This window comes from Lathamus discolor, chromosome 2, assembly GCF_037157495.1.
Source record: "Lathamus discolor isolate bLatDis1 chromosome 2, bLatDis1.hap1, whole genome shotgun sequence".
Lineage (NCBI taxonomy): Eukaryota > Metazoa > Chordata > Aves > Psittaciformes > Psittacidae > Lathamus > Lathamus discolor.
This window is the reverse complement of record NC_088885.1, coordinates 44,725,556-44,744,143: the sequence shown is the minus strand read 5'-3', so window position 1 is coordinate 44,744,143 and position 18,588 is coordinate 44,725,556. Positions and strand designations below refer to the sequence as shown.

General features: G+C 36.8%; 1 protein-coding gene across 6 annotated transcripts in view; it reads left to right on the top strand.

The window, feature by feature from the left end:
• ARHGAP12 (Rho GTPase activating protein 12) overlaps positions 1–18,588 on the top strand; it is a 74,517-nt gene that overhangs the window by 41,840 nt on the left and 14,089 nt on the right. For all 6 annotated transcript variants that reach the window (XM_065666691.1, XM_065666693.1, XM_065666690.1 and 3 more), the window contains 4 exons: positions 6,447–6,572; positions 10,098–10,172; positions 12,889–12,950; positions 14,539–14,620. In XM_065666691.1, the coding sequence (XP_065522763.1) occupies positions 6,447–6,572; positions 10,098–10,172; positions 12,889–12,950; positions 14,539–14,620 (345 nt within the window). The remainder of the gene's footprint in view (positions 1–6,446; positions 6,573–10,097; positions 10,173–12,888; positions 12,951–14,538; positions 14,621–18,588) is intronic.

Sequence of the window (18,588 nt, the reverse complement as noted above, 5' to 3'; positions counted from 1 at the left end):
GCTTACCCTGATTAAGGGCTTTTCAGTCTCATGCTCTACAAGTGAGGAGGGGCACAGGAAGCTGGGAGGAAGCAGGGACAGGACACCTGACCCAAACTAGCCAAAGGGATATTCCATACCACAACTTGCCATGCCCAGTATATAAACTGAGGGGAGTCACCTGGAAGGGCAGATAGCTGCTTAGGTTGGACTGCTTGAGTTGGGCTGGGTGTCAGTTGGTGGGTGGTGAGCAATTGTATTGTGCATCACTTGTGTTTACTGGAGTTTTTCCCTTTCCTCTTCTAGTTTTATATTCTCTCTCCATGTCATTTCTATTATTATTAGTAGTACTATTTTGTACTTTAGTTATTAAACTGTTCTTATCTCAACCCATGGGGGTTTACATTCTTTTAATTCTCCTCCCCATCCTGCATGGAGGAGGGGAGGTGTGTGAGGTAGGTAAGCAAATGGCTGCATGATGCTGAGTTACCAGCTGGGTCTAAACAAGGATACTAGAGAAAAAACCCTACTTTTGGTCAGTTTCTTCCCCGGTGATTTAGTTCAAATACTGCCTTCCAAAACTTGTTGTGAAATAAAGTGATGGAATAGCATGGTCATGCAGTGCTGTTAAACCAGCAAAAGAAGATAATAATTTTGTTAGATGATTCTTCATAATTTAGACTTTGTTAGAACTAAAAATTTGAAGTAGCATGTTAACTGAGCTAATACTAAAACATTAACTGTAGCAGCATTAACTGTAAATGTGAACATGCTTTGGAAAAACATTTCTGGTATTCCTCAACATGTCTTAAAAATGTGAGGTGATATACCGGGCATTGGGCACAGTTGCAAAACAAATTATTGTAGACGGTCTCATAGAAAGCTCTCTAGTCATGTATATTTAAGTAACATCTAGGGATAGCTGAATGCTTCTGGCTAAAAATAATGTCTCAGATGGAGTAGCTTTAACAACTGCTAGAAAGTCTATTAAGGTTCATAAGGAGTGTGACACAGAGAACAACATACTGAAAATGGATAATAATTTAAATAATGGATAATACTTTAAAATGGATAATAATCTTTAACCATAATTTGTACTATATCTTGCAAAAGACTTTGAGTTTTCTCCTATGTCTGTGCATTCTGCTACATTCAGTTGTTGGTTCTTGCCAATTATTTAAAAAAGAAAAAAAAATAAACCAGCAAATAGAAGTTCATTCCTGCATATGTCACTATGATAAATTATATTTATTTCCTGTGTAGTGAATTAATAATACCTAAATCATGTTGAGAAAGGCTACCGCCCTATTCTAGAAACCTACTTTTTTCTGATGAGAGTTTTATAATTTAAGCGAAGGAGGAATCTGTATTAAGGGGTGGGAAGAAAGTTAAATTGACCTCAGGAATGAGACCTCTCTAACATCTAAAGAAGGTAATATATCAAGATGACCAAAAAAGTGAGGAAAACTATGTAGTAAGTATTGAATTAAATAGCTCAAAGGGGAGATAAACAGGACAAGCTAATAAAAACCAGAAATTAAGTATTTCAGTTTTTCAAAATGTGTTCCTAGGCTGATATCTAGCATGATGTTTTGCCATCACTGGGCTGGGCTCTCTGATTCAAGAGGAGACTTTGAAAGAAAATGCCTATACTCTTAAGCCTCTGGACTGAACTCATAGTTTTGGTGTTAATATTTATGTAGTGTTATATTGCAATTACGCTTTCTCTTCTCAGAAGTTCCTGTGGCATTAGCTCTCCTTGCTGTATTCACAGAGAAAGATAGAAGAGCTTAATTTTTGGCAGTCCTAATAGATCAGCAGTCTGTTAATTCGCTCTGCACTGTCAATATTGAATATGAGCTCAGGGCCTCAGTTCTGATATTCAGGTGAATGATTTTCCTGCTAGCGACCTGAATGCTGTCAAACACAGCATGCTATCTGAAAAATTTCAATAAGACACGAAAACATGATGCAGGTAATACCAGGAAGATATCATGCAATCAAATAGGAAAAGAAAATAAAGATGAAAACATGTAAATGGGGCCTAGTTGTCTTACAGTAAATTTGTCTTGTTCTGAGCTGTGCTACTTGGTTTGGAGGTAACATACTGTGTGTTGGCATTCATATCCACTGTAAGTCTATGCACTAAACAGTATCATTAGCAATAGTGAATCCTGTTCACATTTTTGTCATAAAATTTGGGATTGCTTGGTGAAAGTTGAGAGAGTCTCAGCCGATGCGAGGATCTATATGGTTTTTAAGGACAAAAGTGCAAGTGATATGACAAACCTACTTGTCCCAGTGGTCTCCTCATTCTGCATGTGTTCTGTTTAGGTTCTATTCCTTCAGCGCAGCTGACTCCTCCAGCTGCTGCCAGCAGACATCCCGTGGCAGAGAATGAGGAGTTTTCTTCCCCTAGAGAAAAAAGGGAATGAAGTCCTTAGACAAAAATGACTGTTTTGTTGTTGTTGTTTGTTTATGTAGGTGTAAGATAAGTGTTATTGATCTAGTTGGTAAGAAAAGCAGAAGCTGTGACATTGGTGTTGGGTCCATCACAGCACCAAGAAAGTTTATTCAGAGCCAGTAACAGCAGTAGCACTGAAGAATGGTTTTGTTTTGAAGCCAACATGTAAATTTTTTTTTTTCCTTCTAAATCTTTTGGTTTCAAGCAGTTTGTTGGGACAGCTGCAAATAACATGTTAGAGTGTACAAGGTGCTAAAAATACTCTGGTATCGTAGTACCTTTAAATGCTGCTCTTTCAATCTTTGATCGCAAGAACGTAAAATGCTTTACAAACTTTCACTGTGTATCAGTTGCTTCCCACTCTTTTCTCCCTTCACCCACCCATTTCCTTTCATCTGGCTGAGCATGGTGTTAATGCAAACCAAGAAGAATCTTTTTCTGTTTCTTAAAGCTGACAGATCTGTGTCATCTCTGTAAGAATGGGGACAACTGCTAGAAATAACTTGGGGCTGTTACATTTACTTCAGACACAATTGGGCTAGGACAGAGCCTTGAGCCATCCACAAATGAGGTTAAAATTAAATATAAATCACTCGGCCAGTTGAGAGGGTTAGAAAATTTTATACCAAGGCAAACAAAGCTTTTAAGTAGCCGGTGAAGGCATTGGACAAATTCAGCAATGAAAATAACCCCGTGTAACCTAAGTTTATCCCACCGGTGTCCTTACCCTACACCAAGAGCTGTTGTACCAAGAATTCTCTGTAACTTGATGTATGCAGTCAGGGTATGAACATCTGGCTTATGTCCTCCCTTCCTGACAGGAGATGCTCCCAGTGAAATGAGGAACAAACTGAAGGGATGTGCCAGTAATGGGTTCATGTGATGGGACAAATTTGAGTTTGTGGAGGATTTTCAAGGAGCGGTAGCGTGTATGTTTGGAGTTTCATGCTGCAGTATCAAAAGCTTTAGAATTAAGAAAACGATGCCATACCCTTAGAAGGTGCTGTTAACATTCATGGTGTAGCAGATGTGATGTTAAGGTACATGGTGTAGTAGAGATAGTTCTATCAGGCAGTGCGTAGTCTTGAACAGGTCAGTTCTATTGCAGTATACAGCCCTTGCCTGATCTCTGTTTTCAAGACTGCACGAAGGCTTAGGCACAGAAAGCCTGCTTGGAGTTATGAAAACCAAGATTTTTTTGTGTGAGGGAAGAAGAGCCCAACCTAGTTGTTTATCGTTACTGATAAACAGTGGGAAATATTGCAAATGCCTGTAGCAGAGGCAACAGCTCTGCAGGTGGAGTCGTATAGAGTGTCAGTAAGTCAACCTGATTTGAAACTGTTCGAAAGGCTTTTTGAACCAAGATGATTGGGGGCGACAGACCGAAGAGTAGCAGGGGCGGTGTCATCTAACTTGGCTGGGCTACTGGTGTTGGCTGCTTCTTATTACCCAGCAGACTCTACCTGATCTAGAGGATGGCTAGTTCGGTTGGATAATGCAGAGCCTGCAACAGTGTTTGTGTCTCACTGTGATTCTCTTTGATGATCACAGATCAGTCCATTTACTTTAAAAGTGGAGACTTCTCTTGAGCCCAGAAATATATAAGCTTTGTCTTCCCCCCCTGCTTAGTACAGTTTTACTATTTGCAATGAATAAAACAAAACCCCCCAAAATACCCTCATAAACACCTGAGTGAAAGATGTTTACTTTACACCTCTGTGGTGAAAAACAGGGCAAAAATGTCAAATGTTTGCTTTAAAAACTCATCAGTTTACTAATGCTGTTTATGTTGCCAATGCAAATTATTTAAACTGCTAAGATATATATAGCTTAGTGTTCCGAAGTTGTTAGCAGTGCTTTGTTAATAAGCTCTATACACTGTTGCTTTGTTTTCTTGTTAAATATGCTTTGTAAAACTAGAATTTTGTATTACTTTATAGGTCCTTTCCCCTTCAAGATGGGGTTGTCGTTGTCTATTAGATACGTTAACTCTGACAGCTTGTGATGTTATCACAGGCACCTTTTAAATAGAGATCACCTGTAATTAGGCCTGTGTCAATATCCTAACTCTTAACACAGATTTAAATTCAAGGCAAGTCTTTGACTATGTAAACTTCAATTCCTTCAGTTACTCAAATGAAAAGTGCATAGAGGATTTTCGTAAATAATACTCACTGGTGTCACTAAAGTGTAAGTCTTTTTCTGAAATAAGTGGTTCTATTTCATAGCAAGAAATTGGTTTGAAATGCCCACTTAAATATGTTAGAACTGCTGCAAGGAACACTGTGGCAACCTTCTGTGATTTAGATACAGTTTCACTGAAAATTGTTTAGATTTAGTTGTAATACCAGTGGGCAGTTCTGCTGCATATTGCTTAGCTTTCTGCCACAGTTTCGAGTTGCAGGAGCGTCTGCAGAGTGGATGTTTCCATAACCAGAAAGTAAGCTAGTATTGTATTGCTTGCGGCATGAATGATGGTTCAGCTTTTGCTATAAGAAGGGGACAAAGAGAGAGTTACTAATCCTCACCACTGTAAGGAAGCAGTTGTCATGTGGGTGTAGATGTGCTGAGCCCAATACGAAGTCAGTACAATCTCAGAAGTGAATTTCTGCAACGATAACCAATACGTTTCTGTATGTACAAGAACTACCAGGTTTTATTCTCAGTACTGCTTGATTCATTCACCTAGGAATATTTTACTACACTTGTGCATATTGAAATAATTCAATGAAATGCTAAAGTTACTTAATTTTTCAGCATCTTATGATGCTGAAAAACTATGCTTAGTACTGGAGCATTAACTTTGCTCACAGCAAAATACAAACCTAACACAAGCATAGTTACGTAGTAGTGCAAGTGTACTACTGCCATGGTAGTAATGGTTCTTTATTTGGGCAATAAATATAACTGTGTTCTGCAACTTAGCTTACGTTTAGCATTTTTGTTAATTAGGTTAAACCTTGCCAGGCTTTGGTATGTGTAAGTATAGGCAAGGGTTGTCTTTAAAGACCTGAGGCTCTGAGTTTATGGTAGGAATCAGCAACAAAACTATGGAGTTCAGTGTGTTTGCAAAGACTGTTGCTTTAGCCTTTTTAAGTAAAAAGGACACCTGACTTTTCTTTGTTACTTCTCACCTGGTGGATTCTCGTCCTTTACATGACTCTACAAATGCTGCCTTATGTTTCTCTTTTTGTGCAGATTTTAGTCTTCTGTTGCTAAGTAGAAAGAATTTCTGATGACTTGAAAAAGCCATATACTGATATTGTCTTTTCTTGTTTGTATTTTTAGTATTAAACTTTGTTAGCAAAGAGTTGTTAAAAATTAATTCTTTTATTGTGTAATTCATTGTAATTGTATATAATTTAGAATGGCAATGCTGCTAATGAGTATGCTGCAATGCTGGTATCTAATCAAATGTTGGGTCCTTCTTGTGACCTCATTCACATTTTCTCAGCCTGTACTTTGGATGTTCCTCTGTTATTAGAAAACCTATGTTATCATAAATCCGTTCTCTCCTTGGCTATTACAGCTCTGCTGAGTCTTAAACTTGATCTAAACACCTCGCTGCAGGATAGTGGGGTTTTCCTTTTCTTGCACAAGAGCTGGACAGGTGGTATGGTACTGTCAGTGCAACAGGAAGAACAAGTATTAAAGTATTTTATTTATTCTAAATCTTTGGTAGTTCTTAATACACTGGTTGGTTGCAAATCCAGCAGTAAGCTGTTGCACAAAGAAATCAAACTTCCATCTGCCAATGGACAGTATTATCTGAATAGGCCAGTCTTGGTTACTGTATTGGAGAGGACTACAGCAGAAAGAACAATTCTTGGAAGACTAAATGCAAAATTCAGTGGCCTTCAAACCAAAGCCATTTTCACAGCCTTGAGTGACATCAGGAATCTGAAAGTTGGCAGTGTTAAGATGTATGAATGGTATGTTCAAATCTTGTTTACATGAATTAGATTCTACTTATAGTTTGATTTTTCTTTTTTCTCTTATTTAGTATAATGCTTCACCACAGCAGCAGAGAGATATAATAAAGAGTAGGAGTCTGGACAGGAGGCTACAAGAACCAATAGTTTTAACAAAATGGAGGCACAGCACAATTGTGTTGGATACCAACGATAAGGTAGGAGCAAGTTAAACAGCATCCTGGAATACCAACTGCTTTTGATGTGTGAAATATTTATATATATATATTTATATATATATATACAGAAATGAGTATGCATGAATTTCTGAAATACCATTTTTCTTCTGTTGTATCATTATGTATAATATTCACTGCAACCAAGTGCTGTTCAACAACTTTACTACTATTAATTTGTGAGTAGTAGCTCTCTTCTTGTTATTGTTCAAGTATGTTAAGTGGTGTTAGTTCAGGGTTTGGTGTGTACAGCTGTTTTACTTCTAATTTGGGATTTCATAATTGCGTTTAGGCTATGGAGTGTAATTAGTATTTGAATTCAAGAGTTATGGATGTGGGCGAGGTGTCATGTAAAGTATGCTGAAATGTCGTGCCTCAATGTTTCAGTTATAGGAAACACCAAGTAGGAATACACTCGAAAGACTGCAGATGAATAACTGAAATAGTCATAGAATTGAAATAAAAGTTGCACTTGCTAAACTAAAAACTATGCCTAAAAGATGAAAGTATTAGTATTATATACTGGATTTATCCTATTAATGACTGTTTCATTGACCTCCACTGTAATATCTTAAGGAAAGAAGAAAAGCTCTGTGTGGTTACAGCAGAGTTGTAATATTGTTTTTGAAGGACACACAAGAGTACTGAAAGTGCTGAAGCACTTGGCTTTGTTCCTGTTCAGAGCTGAGCTGGAAGTTTAGTCTGAAAAGAGCTGTTGGTTAGTAACAACAAAAGCTGTTTTCTGCCTATTCTTGGGGCATGTTCTTGATAGTCTGTACAGTAATAGATACTGTTTAGGCCAACAAGAAGACACAGCCTCTCCCTTGCTTTCTCTCTGCCTGTTTCTCTCCAGTTTGATTTTTGTCTGCTGTTTCTGCTTCTGCTGAGACATTCAGCCTAGGGGTGGGGAGGGTCCATGTGAGCTGAGTGGGGAGGAACTGAGATGGGTTATTGTAGGGCGGTAACTTGATGGCTTCTGCAACTTCTCAGCAATACATCCCAAGTTTCTTGGAAACAAATACTTTGTAGTGCTGAAATCATATCACAGACTACTCAGAATGAGATACCAGGAAACAGCATTGCAGCTCCCCTTTTCTAAAGATACAGGGGGAAATGAGATGCGCATGGATTTGGGAGTATGAAGAAAAGCCTAGAAGTGGGACAGTATGATTGCAGATGTCAAAGAAAACTTAAATGGGCAAAACACTGTACTTGTAATGAAAATGGATCTGCTGCCCAGAATATTACATGCTTGACCTGTTGCTTCTGGTCTGTTTTAGGGGCTTTCCTTGCTGAAATAGAGTATAGGAGAGCGGGTTGTCATGAGCTGACTTAATTCCTAGAATAGGATTTATTGGATTTGATCTTAAGCTTTTGAGCTGTCTGTTTAGAATATATCAAATGTGATGTTGAGGAGCAGTGGACCATGCTTGTCTTGGGCTTTGCACCTGTACAAATAAGTTTAACTTGAGTGATTCTGAGATCCCTATACGGCTTCTTTCCCCTCCCTACTCTTCCTTACGTATCCTGTATTGAGTGTGTTGTGATATTGCATGAGAGACAGTGTAGATGGAGGAGTCCTGATAAATCAAAGCTGGGTAAACACTTCCAGCCTGGTGCAGCTTACTCTTCATAGGTGTGAGGAGTAAGTAAGAAAGAGAATGAACAATTCTGTTTTGGAGATGGCTTAAAGTTTTGGCCTCACTTCTAAAGACTTACCTTCTTATTTTTTGGCTTAAAGTTGACTTCTATTCTGGAACAACCTTTATGTAGTTCTGCACTGAATTAAGAAGCTCTTTTAAAACTGAATATGTTGGTTTACTTTTCTCCAAGACTCAGTGTTCAGACACTGACACCTTAAACCTAGTGAAGTAAACATGAAAGTGTACAAATGCCTAGTGTAATAACCAAAACAAACTGTATATATGAGCCACATTTGTTAATTCTAAATCAGTAGCTTAAAGTTACTTTTAACAGCGTCAAAATGTGCAGGCAGCATGCATTTTTTTTTTTTAATAGTAAAGATACTATATATAGTTCATATAACAGCACAGTGTTAATGCTTTGAAAAAATACTAAAGATATATAGAGGAACAATAAACTAGTGTTCTGTGGGAAGATAGGATTTGTTTAGTGCATTGATGCACCTGTTTTATTACCACTGGCAGGCACACTGTTACACATCCTGCTTTAAATTAGTATGTGGAAAGGGAATAATTCATGACCAGAAATAGTGGACTTCTTATTTCAGAGTTGCACAGTGTATGAAAGGTATCTCAAATTGAGAATGAGACAGAAAGAAAAACAAGCGGGATTGTCAGGATAGGTACATCAGCCCTACGTTAGTTTTTTATCTGGCTCCTAGGAAAGCTATTTTGTTTATATTTACTTGTTTGTTTTTCCTGGAAAATCAACACCGTTCTATGAAAACCGGCCAGTCAAAATGGTGCTTGAAATGTGTCAAAGTATGAGCTTCCATGGCTGATCAGAATTTGATGATATCAAGTGTACTTGTTAACTGTTTATTGGCTATGGCTGTATATAGCCGTCAGCTAAAAATCTGGAAAAAAATACCTTCCTGGGAGGACAATGTTGGTTTCCTTAATTTGAACTTTTAAAATTATTACAGACATATGAAGCATTTAGGCTGTTCTTAGGACTGCTAATGTTCTCTGCTATTTTGCTACTAAAAGGAACTATTGGGCCACTTCTGTAGGGAGGTATATAAGTGTATGTTAAAGCATGGGTGCATAGAGTGTCATGTAATGCTGGAAAAGCAAACTGAATTTGGGACAGCTACAAAGGGAATTCAGAAGAAAGAGGGAGAGAAATGCTTTATCAGTTAACAGGGAACAAGTGATGTTTTTATTCTGCTTTAAATTCTTTACTGGATTTTTAAGTGTGTATTTGTGCAAAGCAATCATTACTTGAGAGGAAATGCACATGCCTTTCCAAGATGAGCAATTTTTCCTAGTTTTCAGAGATTTAGTGCTTTTTCTGGGGGTCTGTAGTTAGTCTAGTTTAAAAGAAATACGTGAATCTCTAGAAATGTTCAGTGTTTAATTTTAAGGAAACTAATGATCATGACTCACAAAAATTAATAGAGCTGGTATATGCTTTTCTACATATAAACCAATTTATTGTACTAATCTTATTTACTAACCACACAGACAAATAATCTATTTTTAAAATTTCTTGTTTATTTTTAGTATTTCTTGCATGGTGCCCTGTATTAAGTTAGTATTAGCTATGTGTTTCATAATTTGCTAGCAATGTCATAAAAAAAATCTGCCTCTTAATGAAGGTAATTATCTTACATTAATGCATAAAACCACTGTTCAGCAGGTTTATGATATAACTATCTAAGTATATAACAAATGCTTGATAAAAGTAGTACGTTATTTTTGTAATGTGCGAGTGTTTATAAAGAGAAATATCTTTAGGGTTAAAATAAAAAATAAATCGTAAGAAAGACAATAACTTACGTTGCCTATTTGAATTTCACAGGAATCATCAACTGCTTCTAAGGCCAGTTTTCCTGAAAATGAGACCTCTCCTTCTTCACCAAAGCATCAAGCCACGGTCAGTATGCAAAGTGTTTGAATAGATAAGTAGGTGTTGTAGAAAGTAGGCTATTCATGATCAGAGAATTGAGGGTAAGCCTGCTTGGTATTGAGAAAAATAATGGGATAAAGCTATTTGAAGGCTTTACATTTTAAAAGGAATGCATTGCATCCAGCTGTGCTTTCAGAAAAAAGTTAAATGTCTTTGGTTTAGATACAGCTTGGTGATAGGAAATTAAGTAAAAATTCATTGTAGAATAAAGTTACATCAGATTATTTAGAACTCAGTTTACTTCTTCCAACAGCCATGTCTTCTCATCTAGCAACTTGGAAGGTCAGTGCAGAAATAAACTCCCCGTTTCTATAGAATCTCTCACTGTCAATAATCAGTAATAGTTTCTAGAACTTGATACCTCTATTTTTCTCTTGTGTTTCAGTTTCCTTAAAGAAGCATAGGGAACCTAGCATTAATAAACAGACTTTTTTTGATTCACTAGAATAACTATTGAGAGAAAAACTTAAGCTTGGTAAAGTTGCTGTGAACTTTTCATAGACTTTCTTGCTTCAGTTTATATTTTAAATGTGATTATTGCTTTTTAAACAGTGGGAAATAGTTAAATAGTTTTTATATTTAAAAAGAAAATTTGGAAGTGTACAATACTACAGTAGCATTGAAATATGTGCCTTGATCAATTTTAGCAACCGTTTAGTAGGTAGCTCAGGGCATTAAAGGCACAACTTCCATTTCATGCTTACTCTGCATGCAGAGGAATCTTTGTCTGGCTTATTCATGCTAATCCATCTTTACAGCATTTCAAACAGTTTTCCACAATAAAACAAACATCGTTTATTAAGCGAGCATAGTTGATAGCCTTATACACAAGCAGTTATTGCTGCATATATTCTAATTTCTTTAAATATGGTTCAGACCTTGAATTATTAAAATTGTATTTTTCAGAAGAAATAACTGCTGCTTTTGATAATAGAAAAAAATAATCTGTTTTCTTTAGCTGTCCCCTGGGATTTAAATACTACAAAGCAAGCTGGTGAATTGTTGTGTCTTTTTGATCCTTAACTTGCTTTCTACTTACATTTCCCTGATTACAGTAATTTTCCTGTTAGTACCCCCTAGTGTCGCTGCGAAGTAGGGCATTATGATACTTTTTTCTGAATAATTCTTTATTGGAGCATTTGCACAGTTTCCACCATGAGAAATTTATTAAAACCATAATTTCTTTGAGAAGGTGGGCATGAGTTGCTCAGTCACTGTGAAAGGTGGTGACAGGCTGCTCCACTTACTAAAGTCAAAGGTTGTTGGAAGTGTGCAGTGCATAGGATTGCTAGTGGTGATTGCATGGATCACAAATGAAGTAATATAAAGAACAGGCTAGGGGTTTTGGGGGTGTGGGGGAAGAAAGTGACTAATTTCTTCTATTAAAAGTATCATTTTGGGAAAATAATATATATATATTGCTGGCTTTGGGCAAGTATGACAGCCCAATGCAGATACTAGATGGAGTAAGAGCAGCAGTTACCACTGGAGTAAATAACATCTGAATCACCAGCTAAACACTGTTATCCTTGAAACATGTTTGTCTTTTTTGTATTTTGTGTTGTGCTTGAAACGTGGGCAAAATTCTTAAGGTTCATGAAAACCAGATCTCTGTCTTTGGTAAGAATGTTGTCAAGTATTACAGAAACAAAATTCTCTTCTATATCGTATTCTGCAGTTATGGTCCAGTTAAATTTGAGATTGAGGAGAATGCTGAAGAGAATACATCTTCTATTTTCATTGGATCTAGAATCGAGGACATTTTTGTTATGATAAAACTAATTTGGTTCCTTTCCCTAGTTGACTGTTTAAAGTAATGGCTTAGTTCTTAAATTGGGAGCTCTGTTACAAGCTGTTACTGAAAAGGAATTGATTGGAAAAATAACTTAATACTCTTTCAACACTAGTCATTGGTATGACAAGGCTGAGGTGACAGGAGCAAATGATAGAATTTGTTACCTCATCCTGAGATTCACAAATGTGTAAATTGATGGTTTTCCCATATTTGAAACTTGCAAATAACACCTTGTTCATCAGTTGTCTTTTACCACTGTTCACTGACTGATCACCAAATTTGTACAGAGGCACACTAATATAAATGACTTTTATCAACAGGACATAATGAAGTCGTTTAAAATTCTAGCATTTTACTTGGGGATAGAAAAACATAGGACATCAAAGAAACATTTCACTCATCTGTTTTTAAAATGAATATGTTAATATTTTTATGCATTTCAACCATGTTTTATTTAAAGTATGCAATTTTGTTAAAATAACTTGGAAGGATTTTGTCAGAGAATTTAGGCTGTATGTTTGTTGGCCATCTCCTTTTTCAGTAAAACACACAAACATAAACGTGCTGTTACACAAATCAGTATCATTTATGTTGTGAAATTTCCACTGTCTAGTACCACAGATGATTTAGTTAGGCTTGTCCAAATAACCTAGGCCTTGAAGGAAACTTTTTTTTACCCTCTGAATGGTAATGAGTGCTTCCCCCGAGGAATTTTGATTTTGCTGATGTCTGCATATTTACATATACGTAAGAAAATTTCTTGAGGTTATAACAGACAGAGACTGTTCATTGCCAGAAACTTATTATTTGTGGGATTGCTTCAGTGCCGTGATGGCAATAGAAGCAGATTTTCTTTTGTATTTGTTATGTCTTACTCTTACCTTACAGGGTCAAGAGAAGTACGGGCTACTGAATGTGACAAAAATTACAGAAAATGGGAAGAAAGTTCGGTAAGTCTGGACTTCCAGAAATACGTGTGCATAAGGGTTTGTGTAAGGTATCTGACTTCTGTATTAGGTTAGCGTACTGGGTTTTGCAGTTTCTTACTTTTTGTCTTAATTTGCCTTAAAGGTTTTCCTGTAGGGCATAATGTTTCCTTATCCCAAAGTATGTGTCTCTCCTGGTGAGCAAAAGATAATTGACTTCAGAGAGCCAGAGGCTCATGTATGCCAGGGTTCAACACAGGGTAGTGATTTCATGAAGGTGTACTGGTGAGAGGCAGCTTTTTAAAATGGGATTGACTGATTTATTGAAGAGATCTGTATAGGTGATAGTCTGTCTTGTTCCTTGGACAGAATCAGTGTAGGAGGGGCTTTCATTTGATCTCATTTGATTTCCAAGGAGTGTACATGTCACATACTCTGTAGTTTTAACTTTACTCTGCTTGTGAAAGGTTTAAAGCAGAATGTATTGACCAATCTGGGTCTCCCTATAGGTGTGACCTTATGTCCAACTTTTCCTTTCTCTGCTTCACAGGCAGGCATTTACATTATATATCGTAGCATGTAATCAAGGAATGGTGTCTAACTTAGATTTCTGGTATTTTGCAAAGAGTCAGTGTTAAATACTGTGCAAGAGTGGCATATCCTCAGATTTAATTTAGGTTTTTCACTTTTTAAAGATTTAATATTTTGGATCTAATACTGTGTTACATTTATCTAGTTCAGCGTTTCCCACATATGAAGCATTTTCCCTGAGGCTTTAATAGTCAGCACCTAGCTGGTACTCCAGACCCCCTTGACCTAGGCCAGTGCAGCTGGGCAGCACATCTGACCACCAGCTTGGTTTCTTACTGCTGCTTCTAAGAGCCTGGTAGGAAAGGGTAGACAGTGGCTCATGTAAGTTGCTACTGGTACAGTATGCTTTCACCATTTATGCTGCATCTGTTGGAGTCATTGATCTGGATTACTGCGCTGCTGTACAGAAAGATGCAACATGGCCATCCTGTCACTTTTAGAGCTGTTGAATAATAGTTCATGTTTGGGCAATGGAAATTGTCAGAGCTTGTGAAGACTTATGTTTTTAACCTCAGGAGGACAGGTACTCAGACATAAAATCAAATACTCAGACAGCTGGAACAACTTATTTGTTCTTTCTGCAAATTTTTGATGTGTAGCAAATATTTTATTGCCAGTGTAAATGAGCTTATTCTGTAGATGTGGGACACTTGCATCCCAGCTAGATGTGAACAGTCAGTTTTAGAATTATGCAGTACTTTGGCATAATTTACTAAGTACACAGTAGGCTGAGCATTCCAGATTAGCCCCTTTGAAATTGTAATTGTACTGTGTTTCTCCTTGTGAACTGCTTCCACTACTAATTAGCTTTGTTTGATTTAGACTGTGATGGTCAGGCTGGGACTGGTAACGTGTGTCTCTTCTACAAATATAATAGCTATTAAGACTTACTCATGACACAAATGACTGTATATATGGCTAAGTATATTAACATACAGGTCAGCTGGGGAACAGTGATTGACAGTTTAAATATCTGCTTTCAAAGTCTATTTATCTTATTTTTATTTACCAATATTAACAGAAAGAATTGGATGTCATCATGGGCAGTGTTACAAGGTTCATCACTGCTGTTCACTAAAACCCAAGGAAGTGGAACTGGCTGGGTAAGCACAGGAACAACTCCCCATCCTCATTTAAGTGTTAATCACATAAAATACAATAAAATGAAGTCCTTTTATTTATAGGGCATAAATATTGATATGCATGCATAATTTAGAAAAAATAAGTGTAAGTTTTCAAGAAAAAAGTTTAATGTAACAGTTATGATGTACAATGAGAAGAAGCCCTGTAAGTTTTAAGTTTTTGCTCCAACCTGAATATTTATGTTCCTCAGTAATATTTTTGTCTAAAACATTTGTTTCACTGTTCTTGCATTTTTTTATTTTTTAATTTTTTTCATACACTCCAGATAATTTTGAATGTAATACATATAATGAAGAAAACAGCCTGACGCTTGCCTAGTTGCATTAGACTATTTGAATAATCCAGTATTATTGTCTTAGTCTTTGCCTTGCTGGATTCCTTACTTTGTTTTATGTCTGCATAGTGCTTAACAAGTATTTTGTATCTATTTTGGTGTCTAATGAAACTCTCAAGGGAAGCATGACACTGAAGATAATGATTGTTCAATTTTTATATCACCTCTAGTTTAATAGCACTGTAACTAAATGTGCTATATTTATCCAGCTATTTATAGATTAATGGGTATAGAAATGGTTCTTTATCTACTGCTTGCTTAATTTTGGAGGTCTGACTTTAAACTGTGTGGATCTCCTATAATAACTGGAGATGTCAAAATCAGTATTCATTATTCCAGTGTATTATGTGAATTCCAGCAAAATTGCATCTTACAGATATATGCTATCTTGCTGTGCTTTGCTGGTCTTTCTACTTGGCTCACTTTTTCCTGCTGTGCTTCTTTTTGTGTAGTGAATTGGTATTGACAGTTCTTTTCTAAAGCTTTGAGTCTATTTCAGAGCTGTAAACAATTTTTTTTTTTTTTGCCTTACTGTTGCTGTGGAAGGGGTGGTTGGGAAAAAAATGGATGAGGATGAGTAAATAACATTTGGGGTAGAAGAGAATGAGAGAGTGAAGTTAGGCAAGATGGTCAAGCAGAAGGAAAAGAGAAGGGAAGGAAAAAGAATAAAGATCAAAGGCGTGAGGTAAGGTAAATTAAGCTGTCTGGTAGGAAATGGACTTGGTGACTTCTGCTATTTACTTTCATAGCTGTGGATCCAAAACATACTTTAGTTTTATAGGCATAAGTACTGGGGAATATTGGAGGAAGGTTAGAAAAATATCAACAATATGGACAGAATAAAGTGAAGCTGGATATACTAAGGGAGAATCTCTTTCAAGGACTTTGTGTTGTATACCTGCATACTTGCAGTTAGCTTTGGAAATACGTAACATCTAGCACACACTCTTCTCGCTGTCTGTATAGGATTTTTTTTTCTTTTTTTTTTTTTGTGGGCTTAGGTCTCAAAAATTCCTCTTCACCTCAAACATTGATCTGTGTCAGTATTTTAGTAAGGTGATTTCAAGTCTAACAGTTTGACACGTGGTAAGCAATACATTTCTTCATCTTAAGAGAAGAATGTGTTTAGCATTCGTCTAGTGATTGATATAACCATATCTTCTTTATTTTTGTGCATTGTTTTGTGACTTCATCACTTCTTTTCCTTTTTCTCATCAAGTCATTTTGCCAAGGGAGCTCAATTCCTGAGCTCTTGCTCTCGCTGCTTTCTTCTTGGAAATATGCTCTCAGTCGTCGACCTGCTGTCACCTATGTAAACTCTGACCAAGTTTCAGCTATCACTGTATGTGTTCTTGTTGCATGCCTCTTGTCACTGTAAGGCTATTTGCCACTAATCTTGAAAGTCAATCTGAATTTTTCCAAGGTTCATGTTTTGTCATTTTCTATAACAACTTGCGTATCCTGTTTGCCATTTGAAGTCATCCGAGATGCAGATTAACATAAGTGTAGTGCAATAATTGTGTAATTGTTCTAATGGAACAAAGCAGAAAGAGTATCTGGTTCATCAGTGCCAGATTTATAATCCCAAATTTGCCTTCTATTTGAGCCACTAGTGCCTTGACTAATAAACGGCATGGTATGGTCATTTTTTTAACAGATATTTATGTCTAATTGTTTCTAACACAACTAATTTGGGATGTTTATAAGGTGCAAATGATACTTCTGATACAATGATGTACATGTCGTTAATTCTAGCTATAATTTAAATATCTAAAAATGTAAATGTTATGCATAAAAAGCTGAAAGGAAAAGAGCTTCAGGATGTTCTGGCTATATGCCATAAACAGAAAGCTGATGTAACTTTGTAGGACTCTTTGTAAATAATTTAAGCGTCTGTTGTTAGTCATGTTTTGAAGTGTAGATGCCAAGCATGGAAGTGCTGCTTATCAGAAACTGATAAAAACGTTAGTAGCTAATATGGTAGCTTGCTGCTCAAGGAGGAGGAATTCAGATCATGATACTGGTGTTAGAAGAAACAAACAGGCTTGACTGGTTGTCTAACTGGTTTTTAGTACTGCTTTTTTGGAACTCTTGTCAGAATCAAACTAAAGATTTCATGGAAAAAAATCATATGCTGAACATACTAAAAGCAATGTTTCAATGATTTAACTTCTGGATTTTAGTATGTTAGTGATGTTTAAAACTATGTTGATGTCTTGGCTTGTATTTCCTGAAAAGTGGTGGGAGAGCTGTATGTTTTGAGTTTATTTATTGTTCCTAAGAATTCTAGAATGACCGTTTTGATGACCAGTTTTGTTTGGTTTTTTTTGTTTTGTTTTTTTTTTTAAGGGAAGTAATTGTAGGCTTATTCAGTTGACCTTGTGCTAAAAATGATGCAACTGCCTTTGTCAAATTCATTGCTATGTATGTGGAAGCCTAAACCAGGCAATTTATACATAGTTTGGTTGCCTTTACAGGGCTGCTTTCTGTAAGGAAATATAGATTTATTTTCTTTAAATATCCCTTTTCACAAAAATTTGCTTTTTTGACTGTTGAAAGAAAGTGTTTCTCATTTTGATACGAATGAGTCGCAATAGCGATTGCCAAATTTAAGCTGCAGGACTTCATAAAAAACAGCAAATGGTGATACAACAGCTTTGTATCTAGGGCAGCTTCAAATCTAGGGCAGCTGGCAGCACCATGTATAGACCTTTCCTTCTTTCCATCTCACACTGCTGCCCTTTCCAAACTTCCCAGAGAGCTCAAAAGAGAAATCCAGTAAAAATAAGGTGTCTACTCACTGAGACCTAAATTTAACCTGAGTAGTGCTGACTCTGTAGCTCACTCTTGTTTGGAGAAGGCAGACACTGCCAAAGTGAAAGGTTTTCCTTTTGCTGCTCTCAACAGAATCTGCTTGCTTCAGGAGGGTTTGATTGCCTTTGTGTGCAGTGTCTCAGCAGCCCTGTACAGGACTTGCTCCTGGCTGCTGGCATCTTGTTTCATACATCTTTCTTTCAGGAGCAGAAAAGAACCTTGACAGGAAAGCTTATAGGACAGCCAGCATTGCTAAACTTAGATTTTTCCTTGAATAAAGAAATTTAAGTTTGTGATCATCATATTGGTATATCAGTGAAGCTTTACAGAGAGTCTGGATTATTAGTGTGAGTTTCCCCATCTGGCACAGAAACTTGGGCTCTATTTGTGTGAAGGAGCTAAGGAAGATGTTTTCCCTTCTGAAGAATTTAGCTTCTAGTTTCTTGTTTGTTCTGTGCTTCTCTGAAATGCTGAAGGAAGTCAGGCCAAAAAGATGGTTAGAGCGCAGAGGTGTTTGGGGTAGTTCTGTGATCTGTAAGGTGAAGAGTTCAGCAAGCTAATGTGTTGGAGGGCTTTCCTTTTGCTCAGAACAGCAGTGACTTAAATTTAATAGTGGGTTTTTTTTGTCATTGTTAGATGATTTCACCTGTAGTGGGTCTTCTGTGCTTCTCAGCATCATCTGAGTTGTGTTTTTAATGAATCCCCCTGGATCCTGCAGAGGACTTAAAGGGCTTGATTTTGGCACTAGTCTTGCAACTCTTTCCAGTGCCAAACCCTAGA